At 39.3% G+C, this 16,904-nt stretch overlaps 1 protein-coding gene across 1 annotated transcript in view; it reads right to left on the reverse strand.

Annotated features, from left to right (window-relative positions):
- arhgap9 (Rho GTPase activating protein 9) overlaps positions 1-16,904 on the reverse strand; it is a 164,200-nt gene that overhangs the window by 73,275 nt on the left and 74,021 nt on the right. The window contains 3 exon segments of the mRNA XM_034166131.1: positions 5,529-5,594; positions 10,227-10,316; positions 11,571-11,819. Of these exon segments, the coding sequence (XP_034022022.1) occupies positions 5,529-5,594; positions 10,227-10,316; positions 11,571-11,819 (405 nt within the window).

Here is a 16,904-nt window from a genome sequence, read left to right on the forward strand (position 1 = left end):
GATTGGTATAACGGTCAGAGAGAGAAGAGATGAACAAGACAATCACTGTGTTAAGGCCTCTTCACATATAATACGAATAAGCACAACTCAGGGTGACTCATGGAAGAACAGCTCGTATAAGTGAACCACACAAACATCGAGCCGACGGGCAGGTGTGCACATTGCCACTGTGACGGTTCGTGCACGTGACGGTGTCTTTCAAGCAGCAACACAGTGAGAGCGGCTACACCACATCATGCTGCTGATGTGGAGAACAATAAAATAAAAAACAGCTGTATAATAATTAGTGAATATCACTGGGTGGATATAAATAATACATAATATGGGATGCAATACAGAACCTCGTGGTTAAATAACCCTGGTTAAATAAAAAAATTCACTCACGGCATTCAAACCCATAAGTTCTGAGTGCCAGACGGAAACTTTCCCACTGCACTACCATAGCTGTCTTGTAAATAAATGGTGCGGGAAAATGCCTGAAATCAAGAAGGACATTGACGTAGGTGTTCCAGGCACATCCATTTGGGAGGAGACCCCGGGGAAGACCCAGGACTAGGTGGGGAGATTATATCTCCACACTGGCCTGGGAACGCCTTGGGATCCCCCAGTCAGAGGTGGTCAATGTGCCACGGGAAAGGGAAGTCTGGGGTCCCCTGCTGGACGCGACCCGAACCCGGAAAAGCGGTTGAAGATGAGTGAGTGATAAAATGAAACCACACACCATATAAAAACACTGCATTTTATTGAATCCCTCTTATTAAGCAGGTAATACAAGTATGATCTGTCTGTTCCTCTGTAGATGACCCATGGTCACAGACCTACAGTCATGAAATTACATAAATGGGAAACACGGCGCCCTCTCATGTCCACATCTACTGGCAGCGTGTCCAGCTGGCCCGGCGCGTGTGTCCTGCCCAACATGCGTGTCTTGTGGATGGCGCACTGCAGGACTGACACCGCGTCATGTGGAACAGAGCTCACGTGTGTCACGTGACATTCAGACCGCCGCAGTGTGTCATGATCTGACGGTCCGTTTCACCTGGGGCAGCCTGCCAATGTCAGCGCGCTTGCTGCAGCCCAATGTAACAGCGATATATGTTTTTATGTATGTCCACGTGATGACAGCAACCAGACACACGCGTCACAGTGGGCAGTTGTTAGCTCATGTCCGTCCAAACACAGTACGTGTTGTCCAGCCGTGACGTCCAGAACCAGAGACCAATATGGTGACCAATATACAACCTTCTCACAACCAAAAAAAAAGACCTTTATATGGCTATTTGACGGCCAAAGATCTTTATGTATTGTAAACCTCCCTTAGAATAACAGACCCCTGCCTAACTGTCTAACAGATTCCTGCAAGCTGATTTATCCTTTTTTTCCTGTCAGGAATAATGTACTGTAGACTACCTTTCTCCATGCCTTATCCATTCATAAAAAAAGACCATTAACCAATCTTACAACATCAGCAGGACGTCTGTTGAATGTCATGTCATATACGGATATCACAGCACGACCTACAAAATAACGCCCAAATGACGTCATATCATAATGTCACAAAGATGTCATGGTTTGACATCATTTTGTGATGTTTTAATGAGGTTTAGATGACATCATTAAATGGCATGACTAGATCCTGATCAAAAACATCATGTGTTTGCTGGGTAGACTGAAAAAACAGACAGGACACCCAAAGTTGGAGCCCCATACTGGACATGGCAACACCCAGAGTTGCACTTTTTTGAGCTTGAAAACTGCTCTTCCATGTCTGTCAGAAAACCTGTGGGTGACATCATGGAGGGTTTGATCATGACTCCATAAGTAAAGCCAAACACATTATCAGCTTCTCAAGTCCTGTAATTAGAACATCCATAAATTTAACAAAAATCACAGCATTGTCTGTGAAGTCAAGGTCAGTCAGCCTTTTTTGCATAAACAGGGACAAACAACTGTCTCTCTGTGAACATTTTACTTCTTCATTCAGAAGAACTGAGAAGTAAAGAACAAACATAGGTAGTTGCAGACACTGATGTGCATCTGGGCTTGACATGCAAACCACTTGTGGATAGAATATCATGCAGGTAAATATACGCCTGAAAAAAATTAAATACAGACGTACACATCCTCAGAACTTCAACTTTTCATGTGACAACACTTGCAATTAAATAGCTTTCCCAATCCCTGTAACCTAGATTTAACAATCAAGCTAAATACCCCTCCTAATGTTCTCCATCTCTTCATGCAAGGAGGATTAGCACTAAGAGGCAAATCTGCTCCTTTCCTAAGAGGAGGCCTTTAAAAGGGCTTCTAAAGTGCACCCACAGCCCACTGTGATGCAACATGTTGCAGTAAGAAATGCTTGGGTAACAGTCTTTCTTTTTACACCATGAGTTGCTATTTCACCACGTTAATATGCATAAACGCTGATCTGTGGGAATCTGAATTAGCATAGCTGGCACTACTTTAATGTATTCTACAGTAATACAGTGGTGAGGCAGTCTGCAAATCTAAGCACTGGTTCTTCATTGATTTTCATGAGGAAATTTCCCTTTCAATGCTTGTCTCTTGTATCACACACAGCGAAGCAGACAAAGCAAAAATTTATCTAAAGATACATTAGTGAGAGAGGAAGAACTTTAGCTAATCTATACAGCTTAATTTCATGACCTTCATCCAGAAAGTTTTTACCTTCTTCTGATGGGTCATGACTTCGTTGGTAGATTTACTAAAAAAACTTTCAACCAAGATCCGTAAAACTTGAACGATAGATTATAGCGAGAGGAAGAACCCATTAGATTTTGGTGTTGATCAGTATCACCTGATCTTGAAGAACTTTCATGATATCAATCAATATGAGAAATGTGGTGCAGAACTGGGCAAGGATCTGGATGTGCTACAGTGAAGGAACAGGGTTGACAGTATTGACATGGTTGTATTGTAAGAAATATACCTAGAAAATGCAATAATGAAAATTACAGGATTGTTTGGTCTTAAGCACCTTTCACACTGGCGCAAACGTAGAGCTGCGTATTGCGGCGTTGTCTTTCATTTAAGTACACCCGAAATGCGTGCGTACTCAGCCTTTTACCGTGTTCGTTGTGTTCGTAGATTTGCTTGCAGCTGCGTGTGTTTGCTTTTTAATGTGTGCGCACAGTCGCGTGTAGCCCTTGCTGCTATTTAAAATCAGTTAAACTCTTTCAGTTCACTCCTGCTGGCTGTGCAGAACACATCGTTGATCTTGGAAAACAGTGGACTGTATCATGAGGTTTTTACAGTTGCACAACTGCCACGTATGTAGCCATAACTGCTATTTTCTTTCTCTGTGGAAGTGCGCCATTTTCTCTACTGCAGGGTGTGGTGCACGTCAGAAACAGAGTAATTGATCATTATTTTATTTATTTATTTGTTTATTTTTTTTGTCTTGGATCATTTTCATTGTGTACAGATTCCACTGAGTCTGGCTGTGGTAAAGGCTGCTGTGAATGAAGTGCTGTGTTATGTGTCGACGCTGATTGAGGAGCGAACCTGCGTCAGACAGAACCCAGTGCTAAAAATAACCAGAAAGCGGTTCCAACAACAAAAACAATTTATTTTTCACCTGTGCCTAAATAAAATGTACAAAACCAAAACCAACGTCCTTCTGGAGGAGTGACTGCTGGAGAGAAGTCCGGCGTTCCTGGACCCACTACCACCAGACAAACACCCCCCAGGTGGACACGACAAACTGACTCTCTGTGAAGCAAAGAAGATGTGAGGTAAGTCAGCAGTTACAACAATATCTTTCAAAAGACACACGCTATCAGCAACACATTCAGGTCTGTACTTTTTATCTTTATGCAAATGAGCAGCTTCTCACAACAAGTGGAGGATCACTTATCCTGCACGCCACAGCAGTGAGAAGCAAGCTGCACAATTCTCATCACAATTCAAGTATACTATGTAACAAAACACCAAGTTACTATCAATAATTAGTCACATACTTAATTACCTTTAATGTGTGCTGACAGCATGTGTCCTCACCCTTCCCTGCTTCACGGGCTCGATGTGTCAAACCCAGGCGCGGTCCTCAGCGTCTCACAAACGAACATCACAAGGTCGAGTTCCCGGCAGTTCTGCTTGAATCACACATGCCTTAAAAGCAGAACGCCATCCAATTATCTGCTTCAGCTGAAAGTCTTTAAGGTTGCATGTGAGCACCAGTCACAGGTGCTTCACATGATGTTGATGAGGGTGAGGATTCTTCAGCCAGCACCTTCTCCACAGACAAATCAGTTTCCATGCCACCTGAAGAGCAAAGAAAAGAAAAGAACACCAAAACATCCAGCCACACCCCCCAACACACAACATGCTGTGACTCTTTAAACTTTTAAAGCTCCAGTTGCTCCGATCAGGTCCGCTGATTTGATCAGACCTGATCGATCGGGGAGTCTGATGAGCGCACCAACATGCAGCGGCCGCGCTTTTATTTTAAAGAGTCACAGTGCTTATTCAGGTTTGATCAGACCTGAGAGAGAGAGAGAGAGCGACAGAGGGAGAGACAGCGATTGACCGACCTGCAGTTTCTTTTCTGTTTCTGGTTTTCTGAATTTCTGAGTTGAGGTTTGATTCCTTGTTCTGAGCACACACGTCCATCAGTTCGATCAGCTGTTCTGATCACACAGAGGTGCTGTGGGCTACGTGATCATGTTCTCCAGCTGATTCACTCTGGATGTACGCACTCAGTTTTTGGATGTGTACAAGAGCACGGTGTTGCACAGACTTGCATGCAGTAACGTGATGCTGCGCAGACCTGCTTAAAACTGCGTATTTTCTGTGTCCAGTGCTCTATGCTGAAAAAATTAAATATGTTTAATTTCTTCCATCCTACATGTGTAGCCCTCTACATACTGGTGCTTAGGGAGCAAAAACGACGTAGGGAGTAAAGACTCTGCGTAGAGCTGCTAAAAGTTGGCGTAGAGCTGCTCAACTTGGCATAGACAGTACGCCACAATACGCAGCTACGTTTGCACCAGTGTGAAAGGGGCTTTAGCAGGTGACTCTGTAGGATAGGAGTTGGACTACCAACTGAGTAACAGGGTCGAGTCCAGATGTGTGCTAATGCTACAGGCTACCTACCTGTGTCCTTGGACAAGATAGTTCATACACATTGTCTCAGTCGACCTCGTTATAAATGGGGACGCAACCGAAGATGGGGTGCCCCCCCCCCCCCCCCAACGTGGAGTCATAGACTCTCATCCGCTTTATGGTATCTGAGAATAATCATAGGCACCAAAGGGCCTCAAGACCTCTATAGTTGTAAGTATGCACTATCCAAGTGCCTTAAATGTTATGATCCAATTGTAAGCATAAATGGTACGAAGATTGACATTTTTATAAACATGAAGTCCTCCTGCCGTAAAGCTTGAATATGTTAAATAACAGGTGCATATGCTCCATTTTACAGACTGCTGCATGCTTTTACAAGGTGAGAGTCAAGGCAATTTCTGTTGGTGCCTTTCAGACAATATAGCAGGTTGTGAAACAGTCACCTGTGTCATTTGCCAGCCAGTGTCAGAATTTCCACCATGGCTCCCAAAGAGGAAATCAGGTGGTATCTGAAGAAAACAAAAAAGAAAAAAAGACATGAAAATGGAGTATAAGGCAGAGAACAAAGAAATGCACATGAACACTTACTAACCTGTCATTTTCATTTGAAACACACACATCTACCACTGTGCAAAAACATCAGAAGCCAATTTTTATTTTTATTTTTTTTTATGTAGTATATGTAACAGTTAATATGATCCAAAGGCATATTAATGTGCGATTTTAAACAACAAAATGTGAAAATAAGATTCTTACAAATATGTTTCATTACGATTATTCATGAAGTGGACACAACTACTTGTAGATCAGGCAGCTCCGTAGATCAGGAGCTGGACTGCCAATATGTAGACATGGGTTTGAATCTTGCTCATGCTATCTGTCTGTGTTCTTGAAGCCACTTAGTCTTAACTGTCTCAGCTCACGCAGTTAGAAAAATGGGGGCTGACCTTGGCTGGGGAGCAGAAGTACAGCAGATATGTGGTGTCATTGCAAAGTGCTTTGACCACCTGGTGGATGGAAAAGCTCAACAGAAACAGTGTCCTTCTGAAGATAGTGAGCTGTTCTCACTGCTCAGAAAGGAGGAAATATACATCCCATTGCACCAGTTTGCTTCAAATAACTTTGGAAGTCATCTACATTAGTCAGCTCAAATATGAAATAAACATCTTCAATTTCATTCAAAAGGCTTTACTGGCATCCCACACCAGAGTCACAACAATAAATCAATTATTATTCGATTATGAAATTAATCAACAACTATTTTGGTAATGGTTAATTGTTTTATGATTTTTTTTTTTTTTTTAGTGGTCTTTTTACATATCCAAGTTCTCCGGTTTCAGCTCCTTACATGTAAATATGTTCTGGATTCTTTACTTCTCTCTGACAACAAATTAAATATCTTTGGGTTGTGGACAAATCCGGACATTTGAGTACGACATTGTGGACTTTAAGAAACACTTAATGATATTTTTCACCATTTTCAGATATTTTATTGACCAAACAACTCATGGATTAATCCAGAAAATGACAAACAGATTAACTAATAATGAGAATAATTGTTAGCTGCAGCCTTATGAAATTTTTATTTACATGTATTTATTTATTTATTTTACTTTTCATGTCTCAAGAAGAGGCAAAGCTGTGTCCAAGATTTTATTCTGTATTCCATGACTGCCTTCTTAATTATGGGCACTTCATATCGTTTACATGTTGAAATTTTTTAAAAATTTTACATTTGTACAGTTACTTTTTAGGGCAAAATATCTGAATGCAAGATTGGAAGTTACTGGGATAATTTAGGGTTATGATTTACTAGTAAATTAATCACAGGATAACTAACTGAAGCAAAAAATAATCAATGGACTAATAATAACTGATAGATTAAACAATTACAAAAACAATTGTTAGATGCAGCCCAAACCCACGAGTTTTGCCGAGAGTAATAAGTAAAAGTACGACAGTAACTCATTGTTTGTAGGAATTTAAAGGAAACTTACAGCAGCGGTGCTCATTATAAATCCAGGCCAATTCTCTTTCTGAGTGCTTCTTAATCTGCCGAGTAAAAGTCTGCAGCTGTCTGTGGTGAAAAACGTCCTTTTGAGTGTTAAAAAATTTTACAAAAAGTTCTTTATCTCTCTGTCTCTCTTTTCTCAGCCTGCATCTACTTCCCCATTCTAGAGGGAAGCTGGGTTTTCTGTTGTTATCACTCAGTCACACATACTGTGCAGCTGCAGTTCAACCAGGAAGATATGTGCCCATCTAAATAATCACACCACAGCCTTTGAAACACTACCACTGCAACCACCGTAACTATTTTGGTTTGAACTTTGTGAGGGAACACTTGGTGACCGAGGAAACATTCTGGGTTTTTATTTCAGCATAAAGAAATCAAGATCACAATATGAAAATAATACATTTCTAAGTGTAAGTCTCTTTTATAGACATATTTTTGTTTGTAGACTTTTTTTGCAGTATGCACAAGAAATTTAAAATGCCACTGTAATTAAGTGAAGCATGTGTTTTATGTGGATTTGTACACAGTTCAGGAGGTGTGCATGCGCAGTACAGTGACATGCAACACTATTGCCTGACAATGTTTGATCTGGCTTTGTTCCATATTGTGGATTTTGTGGACATTTTAATTTAATACTGAAAAGCCCATTTGGTGGAAATTTTGCATTATATCTCAATCAAAAGTGCCTCAATCACTCTCATTTGTGACAGAGTGAGGTGCAAACTGGCACTCTCAATGAATAGACTGATTTGCATCTCATCCATATTACGGATTTAGCGGATATTTGATTTTAACATTGAAAAGCCTTTTTGATTTATATTTTGTATTATATTTTAGCTTATGAAAAGCCACTGCTAACACGACTTTGACCTGGAAATTTTTTTCCAAGGTAAATATTTGTGGAATTGGAGACTATAGTTGGTGGAGGATTGTCCTCTTTGAGCGTGATGCTCTAGTTGCTTTATTTATTCACTGTGTGCTTTCCTGCATCAGTTACTGTTTAAACATTCCATTAGTGATGCATAATACAGCTTATAATCAAACTGATGCAGGAAAATCATAAAATGACAGAAGTAATTATTAAAAAGTTTCCGAAATTGAGTGAAAGGGGGTAAAATGGATTTTAAATATTCATATGTATAATTATACTGCCATGCTGCATGCAAACAACTTCTTGTTTTTTGTATCACCTGGCTCAAAATGAATTATATATTTTTGGTGAAATTTATATTTGGTAACATGTAGCACACAATACAAAGCGACATATTTGGGTCAACAGCTAACTTGATGGGGGAATCACTTCTTTGATCATGTGAGTGTTTTTTGATGAGCAACATTAACTTTGAAACACTGATGCAACGTTGAGGCAATGCAACCTTGACATGCAAAATCCTTATCTCTAACAATCTGGATCATGCAGCTTGAAATGCTTGAACCGTCGGATGTCATCAATGATTCAGCATACAGGTCAATTTCTGTCTTCACTTGTTGTTGCAGAAATACCCAAACATCTAGAAGAATGGGTTCATCACATATAGGTAAATATATGTTATTTCCACTGATGTCTGGATTTAGCTGTGTTTTGGACTTGAAACAGCTATAATGGCTTCATTCTCTTTATCTGCATCAGGTCAAGAAGTATTACCTTGTTACTCCTTTCAGGGATCAGCACAACAAAAATACCATTTGAGAGGAATTTGTATGTGTGTATGTGGGACACTTAATGAATAAAGGATTAAATAAGTCATCTGATGATGGTGCAACTAGGAAGAAGTAATCTCCTTTTTATTTGGTCCATCTTAGCAGTCTGTTCAGACTGGTTGATAGACGGGATAGCAGGTGTGCTTCTGAGTGTACAGGTATTCCAAAGGGAAAAGCTGTTGATATTTACATTGTTACATAAGTAATATTGTTCATTATTATCACTTTACCGAGGCGTTGCTAGGCCGGTATCGTAGATTTACGTCAACGCTACCTGGCTATACCCACCCGCTGTGCGTAAACAAATGACGTCATAGCGCATAGCCCAAGAACTGTCCGCAGATGGGAAAAAAACAAACTGTTCGCAGAGGAAAAGATGAAAAGGCAAGAAGTGTGTTTTGGTCCCAATATGGATATTCCGGATGATTTTCTCATGGAAAATGTTTGGTACTGTAGCTGGGCTCACATGTTTGTACATGCTGGAATGTGCATTAGGGAATCATATACTACTACATAGAAAAGTCAAATGAAAAGAAAAATTAACAATGAAATAAAAGTTAAAAACTAACAAAAAAATTAAAAACTTTAATAACACTGGATGTGCAGTACTTTTAACATGGATTTCTTGTGGATCACTAAGACAGCACTGGCCAAAGTGTCCAAGAGCAGCATCTGTGCCAGGCAGGATATGGAGGAAATCAAGTGGTCAGAAGAAGATGACAAGGAGGCTGAGGAGCTGTTACAGGACATTCAGATGCTTCACATCAGGGAGCTGTGGTGCATGACTGCTGCTGCTGTAAAGGATCTGAACACATGTTTTGAAACTTTGTGCACAGATCTATTTCCTCTCATTTCTGAGTCCACATCTAAATACCATTTGTCTTTTAAAGGGAATGACAGACTTAGCAGACATTGAAATATTAAAGATCTAGTGTTTGCTTGAAGAGCTGTTCAAACTCAGTGGATAAGCAGCTGGCCTGCCCATATGTAGACCTGGGTTTGAATCTAGCTCATGCTACCTGTTTCTGTCCTTGGACAAGACACTTAATCTGCATTGTATCAGTCTAACCAGCTGTTAAAATGGGTGCCTGCCTTGGCTGGGGAAGTAACCTGGATCTCAGGATAAACACTGGCACCAAAGGACATCAGGGCCTGTATAAGATTGATATTTAGTGTAACAGATTAAAAGAAAATGATATAAAGTGGGTATTCCACCATTACTGTAAGTCTGAGCACAGTGTAATAACCTATAATAATAAATTATTATTATTATTAGATATTTTAATAATGTTGACTTAACTTTAAAATTTTGTTTACATTTTGGCCTGGATCCTAATAACCTTAGGGAAGGATTAATTCATCCTTGCTAAAATGGATCAATCACAAACTTACTGCTGCCTCACATGTAACATACTGTTAGCTTTACCCTTTGCATAGTTCCATTGCCAGTACTCTTAGGTGGTAGAGATAGATGGCTGGTTTCTCTCAGTGATGTTTGGGTCTGTGATGGACTCAACTGCCAGAGAAGCAAGAAGACATAGAATGTGAATGAAGATAGTTCATACATTTTATTATTATTCTCTGTTATTATAAATACAACAACACCACTAACTATGGTCTTATATGTACCACAAAGCTGAAATTGAACATTAGCGATAAAACTACGTACATACAATTGAAGAATCGATAGAGTGTACGCCTCCACTAAGGTGTAACTATATTAAATGCAATCCATTTTCAAACTTTTGGGCTTTTTGAACATTTGAAGAGTCTTGGCAAATTAACAAGAAAAAAGAAACAAACAAAAACACCCTATCTTGCAATGTTTGATCCATATCAGAACCACAATTTTATATACCATACTTTTACACTTGTTGTCTTCCTCCATGGATTCAAGGATGGGAAAAACTAAAACTGAGTTGGATGTGGGACCAGCTGGGGGGCTTTCTGCTCCTAATGGGACATGGAGGCAATCAGTCTCTTGGGAAATAGACTTCATGAATGTTGTAGCACTTAGGCCTGTGCAGAGCTATGGGTAGAGATGGAGGAGGTGTTGCAGGAACATTGCTCTCCACTTCTTCATCTCAGGAAGCTGTGGTGGATGACTGGAGCTTCCTTAAATGATCTGCAGCATGTTTTAAAGTTGTGCAAGCAAAATATATTTCCTTGTTTCCACCATCAAATGCTCTCAGACCTGACCTGACCACATCAATAGCAATGCACCAAGGTCAAGCACACCTGGCTCTTAAAGGCAACGACATGATTGGTTTAATTCATGTTACACCCAAAACACAGCAATGACTTGTTAAGAGACTCAGTACAACCCCTTTGCACTACACCACTCAAACATCCATGCTGTCTGTCTGTGCCGTAGTTACCAAAGGTCAGTCACAATATAATATTCAAAACTGAAATTCACACAAAAGTGTTGAATTCAATGTGGTCTTACAGAGTAAATGCCATTTAAAACTCATCCATGACTCCTCACATCCAAGTACAAAGCAAGTATCCAAGACAGGTTGGTCTCATTTAGCATTAATGATGTTCTTCAAAAGCGCCCATTAAATGCTGATATATTCAGACCATGGCAGCATTGAAATGAGCAGACTGTTGTATAGCATGCTTTGAGCCTTCTTATCCACTTCTTTGATATAAGAAACTTTCATCCAGTCTTGAAAATACCCTCCATTTCAAGGTCCATGGGAATTAAGGTGAACATGAACATGTTAACACTGGAGGTGTTAAGAACCATAAATGTTACTTGTTTTACCTTGCTGGTGGCGCGACAAGCTCGGCGAGGAGGTTTCCAAGACCTTTCCTTGGTGATGCTGTTGACATAATAGTATCGACCTGTGGCTGGGACTGTGTATTGTTCCCACAGGTCCAATATTTGCAGAGGTTGCTGTCCCGGTACTGGGCTGGGTGGCTCTGACTGTGATGGTCGTTTCTCTTGCTGGATTTCAGTGTAAAGGGGAGATTCCTGCCAGGACAGCTGAGAGAGATAGGATTCTGTTGGGACCTTAAAGGTAGCAATGCAAATGACAAAAAAAAGATAGAGAGAAAGAGAGGTAAATTTAGGAAATGGGTAAATTCAGAGGCGGATGTGGATACATTTTGATTAAAAATGTAAACCAAATATTCATAACTGAGCGAAATATAATGTTTGGACTGAAACACATGCATGCAATCTACAGAATGTGTATATAAATGTGTTAACAGTTCTGAGCAAAAACCAAACCAAACAACTTAATGTGGTCGGACAAGAAGAGGCAAAAGCCCATAAAGAGAAATCAGATGGTACTCAGAGAGCGGAATACCTCTGCGGAATACCTCTGCAAAGGTCCGATAGTACTCATCTACCAAGGACTAGGGATGGGTATTGATAAGATTTGTTTGATATTGATGCCATTATCGATTCCGCTTATCGATCCTATTCCTTATCGATTCCCTTATCAATGCCTCTTGTGAATTTTCTGTGTACTAAAAGTAGGCTTTACAGGTTTTCTATTTCAACAACATTTTATTGAGTCTTAAAGTAAATAAATATGAAATTGATCACTAGATCTTTGATCTCTGGACTTAAGTAAAAGCTACATGGTGGATCATTGATCCTTGATAAATAGAAATAAAATCTGTAGTTTTTGTCAAAAGCATTTCCTTTCAGACATGAATGACATGAATGTCACTTCATACCTCTGAGCTGAGCTCAGCCAGCTGCATTGCACATCAGCATCAATGTAATTCATAAAGAACGCAGGATGTCTCATTTTGGGAGGAAAAAAACATTTTAGTCAATTGTAGTTTAGTGTTGGAATTACAGCATTTGGAAAGAGGTGTCATTTGATTTAAAATGGTGATTTGCTTTGAAGTTATTAATTCCGGCCAGACTCTAACATGACTCAGCAGAGAGCGGCACAGCATTTGGAGTGGTGCAAACGGAACGGAGAACAATTCTCATTTCTTGCCTGCAACAAGATAAGAGTTCCAGTAAGTGACTTTAATCCGTACAAAAGTGACTCATGATTGACATCTTTAAATGGCTTTGAGAGGGCTGAAGAAGCAGACTTGCCACTTCTGAAAACCATCAAAGCAGAGAACCAACAAAGCAGCGGGCCGGAGCACTGCTTCATTGGTTCAAGCTTCATAGCGGAGCTGTTACAGAAGCGGTTGATTACAGACCCACTGCAGGGTCTGTAATCAACGTAGAGAAATTATCATTTTCCCGACAAACACCCTCAAAAACAACGGTCGCTCTGAAGGACCAATAAGGGAATCATTAAGAAAAAAGGCCATTGATGTCGGTGGATCGAATCATTCCTTAAAGATTCTCGAAAAGAACCGGTTCTCAATACCCATCCCTACCAAGGACTTAGTTGATTTACAATTTGAAGATGGGTCCAAAGTATAAATGACATGTAAATCAACAAGGAACATAATAAAAATATGAATTAAATATAGCGAAATGCTAAAATACCCTCAGCTGTATGAGCTTATAATAGGTAACAGAATGTGACCTTTTGACCTCTTAACATAGGTCAAGGTTAGCCATTTTTAAACTTGTCCAGAGTCTGTGTCCAAGAATGCTCCCTGTTAATTTGAAGACCCTGGCAGTGACTGGACTTATGATGAGCAAAGACACACAAACGGATGGATAGACACAAAGTTTACCCGATGGCCATATTTTGGCCTCAGGTAAAAATGATCCTGAAAGCACACCTGGCTCTAGCTAACTCTGTCTTGGACCAGGAATGCAACATACATTTTTATTAAAATGTTCAAGAATTTTTGCAATACTCTGCTGACAGTTGTTCAAGCAGACAGTTTGTGCTGAAATAACATTACTTCTTGGTATTGAACAAATCCAGATTCCTCTTACTATAAAACAGTGAGTTGAATGTTGGATTACGTAAATCAAAGCTTATCAAATTAAACCAAGATCATCTTTCCTTCCATGCTACAATTCATAAACCAACTGCTTGGCAAGCTCACTTATCCTTCTTGCATAACGCAGTTTTTCACATCAGGGTTAAAGGAAGAAACACCTGCACATAGAAACACATGGAAGGAAGAATGTGACTGTACTTTACGCAAGGGCAGCACTGAGAAACCAGGTCTCCTCAATCTTCCTGGTCTACTGTGTCCTACCATCACTGCTAGACTCAGGGAATCCAACCCACCCTTCGGTACCCCAGAGATTGAGTGCCCGTATGTTGCCTCTTCAAACAATAAATTATGATGATATGCCCACCACAGCAAGAAAATATTACAATTTTGTCTAACTGAGTTCCTTTCAAGGTAGGGGGGAAAAAAAAATCATGATTTAGTGCCCTATAAGATGCTTTTCCAGTGGTCTAAAGTTGACATTCCCTGTGTGTGCCCTTTCAACTGAAAAGGGCCATTATGACGCATGGCTGCGCCCTTTCCAACACATAATACAGCACAATGCTAAAATATTCTCCGCTGTATGAGCATAAAAATAGGAAACAGAATGTGACCTTTTGACCTCTTAAAATAGGTCAAGGTTAGCCATCTTTGAACTTGTCCAAGGTCTGTATCCCAAGAATGTTCCCTGTGAATTTAAAGACCTTGGCAGAAGTAGGACTGGACCTATGCTGAGCACAGACAGACAACACACAGATGGACGGACTCAAGGCCTTCACAATACCCGATGACCATATTTTGGCCATCTATGGACAAGTGTACCTCCAGTGGATTAAATGTGATGCAACTTACAATATTGTACATCTTTTTATACTGCTTGACTTTCTCAATGTGTACACACAAGGTTAGCATAAAATCAGCTAAGCAACGTTCCAGTTTATTTCGCTAGTTCCTTAGCTCAGCATTGAGGCTCAAAATGTGATACAGTTATCTATAAAAGCACTTGCAGTGTAAATACATTAATATTTTTGATGTATCACTGTATAAATAAAATTTTGATTCATCAAAATGAATTTCTACATGTGAAAATATATACTGTATTTATATGCGCTGGGTACTGAATTGTATAGCAATTATGATGTAGATGAAAAACGGGGAGAGACAAATAACTGAAACCTCTTCCTGCTCATTTTAGAACATGTAATTTATAATATTTAAATTGCTAACTTTGCTATTATTATTTTTTATGTATTTTGTTAAATTTCCTCAAAAAAACTGTATTTGTCTGTCTGTCTATTAGCAGGATTACGACAAAACTACTGCACGGATTTTGACCAAATTTTCACCACAGATACATATTAGGCCATGGAAGATTCTTTTCAATTTTGGAATTGATCTGGATCTGGATTCTGGATCAAGTTACACTTTATATAGGCTTTGAGGGGTTACTGTTTGCAGTATTACGTTAAAATTGCTTCACGGATTCTCACCAAATTTTCAACACAGATACATATTAGGCCATGGAAGACTCCATTACATTCTGGAGTTGATCTGGATCCGGATTCTGGATCAAGTTTCACTTTATATAGGGTTTGAAGGGTTACTGCTAGCAGGACTGGATCCAGAGTAAAAAACTGACAGATGCATTTTTGCCCAATGATAAAATAAAAATCGTACGCACCTTGTTATTCAATAATCTTCATTCTTTTATTTGTGTGCAACATACACTGTCACACTTCTTTTAATATATTTATTATACTTCATGGACCACAGTGAACACTTCTTATTTGATTAAGACATGATTAAGATCTGGATCAATTCAACAAATGCTGATATTGTAGTATTATCTGAAACTTGGCTTAAGCAAGCTGTGCTTGACAAAGATATTTTTATTGAAGGCTATGATGTCTACCGTACTGACCGATTAAGAAAAGGTGGTGGAGTAGCTGTATACATTAAACAGAATTTTAGTACTAAATTGGTACTTTCTAAGTCAGTAAGTAAAGAACTTGAACTGTTAGCACTTGAAATTGAATTGTCCAGTGATCATCACATTATGTTAGCTGGGTGTTACAGGCCTCCATCTGCCCCTAGTAACTCACTATCTACTCTTACAAACCTTTTGGCAGAACTGAAATATAATGAAATAGTGTTGGTTGGTGATTTGAACTGGGATTGGCTTACATCTGTTTCTGATCCACTAAAGGCACAATGTGAAACCCTAAATTTTTCTTTAATTAATAAGCTCTCCTACAAGACCCAACCCAAAATGTATTCAAAAATCCACACTTATTGACTTAATTTTAACAAATATGCCTTTTAAATATGTTGCATCTGGTGTTTTTGCTAATGATGTAAGTGATCACTGTGTAATCGCTGTAGTGCGAGACACCAGGATTCCTAAGAATAAGCCCCGTCTGACTGAAAAACGCAACATGAAATTATTTGAATCACAAGCTTTTTTGCATGACTTGTATCTTGTTAATTGGGATAGAATTGCACTTTTTGATGACGTAGAACTGGCCTGGAAGTACTTTCTAAGTATAGTAAATAAACATACTCCTTTTTGTAAATTCAGAGTCAAGGGACGTGATAACCCCTGGTTTAATACACACTTGTCAGATCTAATGCATGAGCGAAATGCAGCTTGGGCTAGAGCACGCAATTCAGGATTAGAATCCGATTGGCTGAATTTTAGACAGCTGAGAAATAAATTAACTTCTCTTATACAAAAGTCAAAGCCCAAATTTTATTTATCCACAACAACAGAAAACCTTAAAAACCCCCAAACGTTCTGGAAAACCATCAAATCGTTATCTCCCCGCTGTAATTCAGTTAACCTTCCACCTAATATATTTGTTGATGGTTCCAGAGTAAGTAATAGGTGTGAAATGTTAAATTATTTCAACAATCACTTTATTTCTTCTGGTTTTATGTATAACTCTGAAAATGTTGATAGCATGGTAGCAGCTCTTGAAGAAACTGTAACCAATAATCAATTTTTAACTTCACAGCCTTTACTACAACAGAGGTTCTGAGAGCTCTAAAAGGACTTAATATAAAAAAAAAAAAACAGCTGGCCCAGATCACTTAGAACCATTTTTTCTAAAGCTGGCAGCAGAAATTATAGCAAGACCACTGTGTCACATTTTTAACCTTACATTGACTTCAAATGAAATACCGCTGGATTGGAAATCGGCCCTTGTTATCCCTCTTCTAAAAG

Source organism: Thalassophryne amazonica, chromosome 3, assembly GCF_902500255.1.
Source record: "Thalassophryne amazonica chromosome 3, fThaAma1.1, whole genome shotgun sequence".
Taxonomy (NCBI): domain Eukaryota; kingdom Metazoa; phylum Chordata; class Actinopteri; order Batrachoidiformes; family Batrachoididae; genus Thalassophryne; species Thalassophryne amazonica.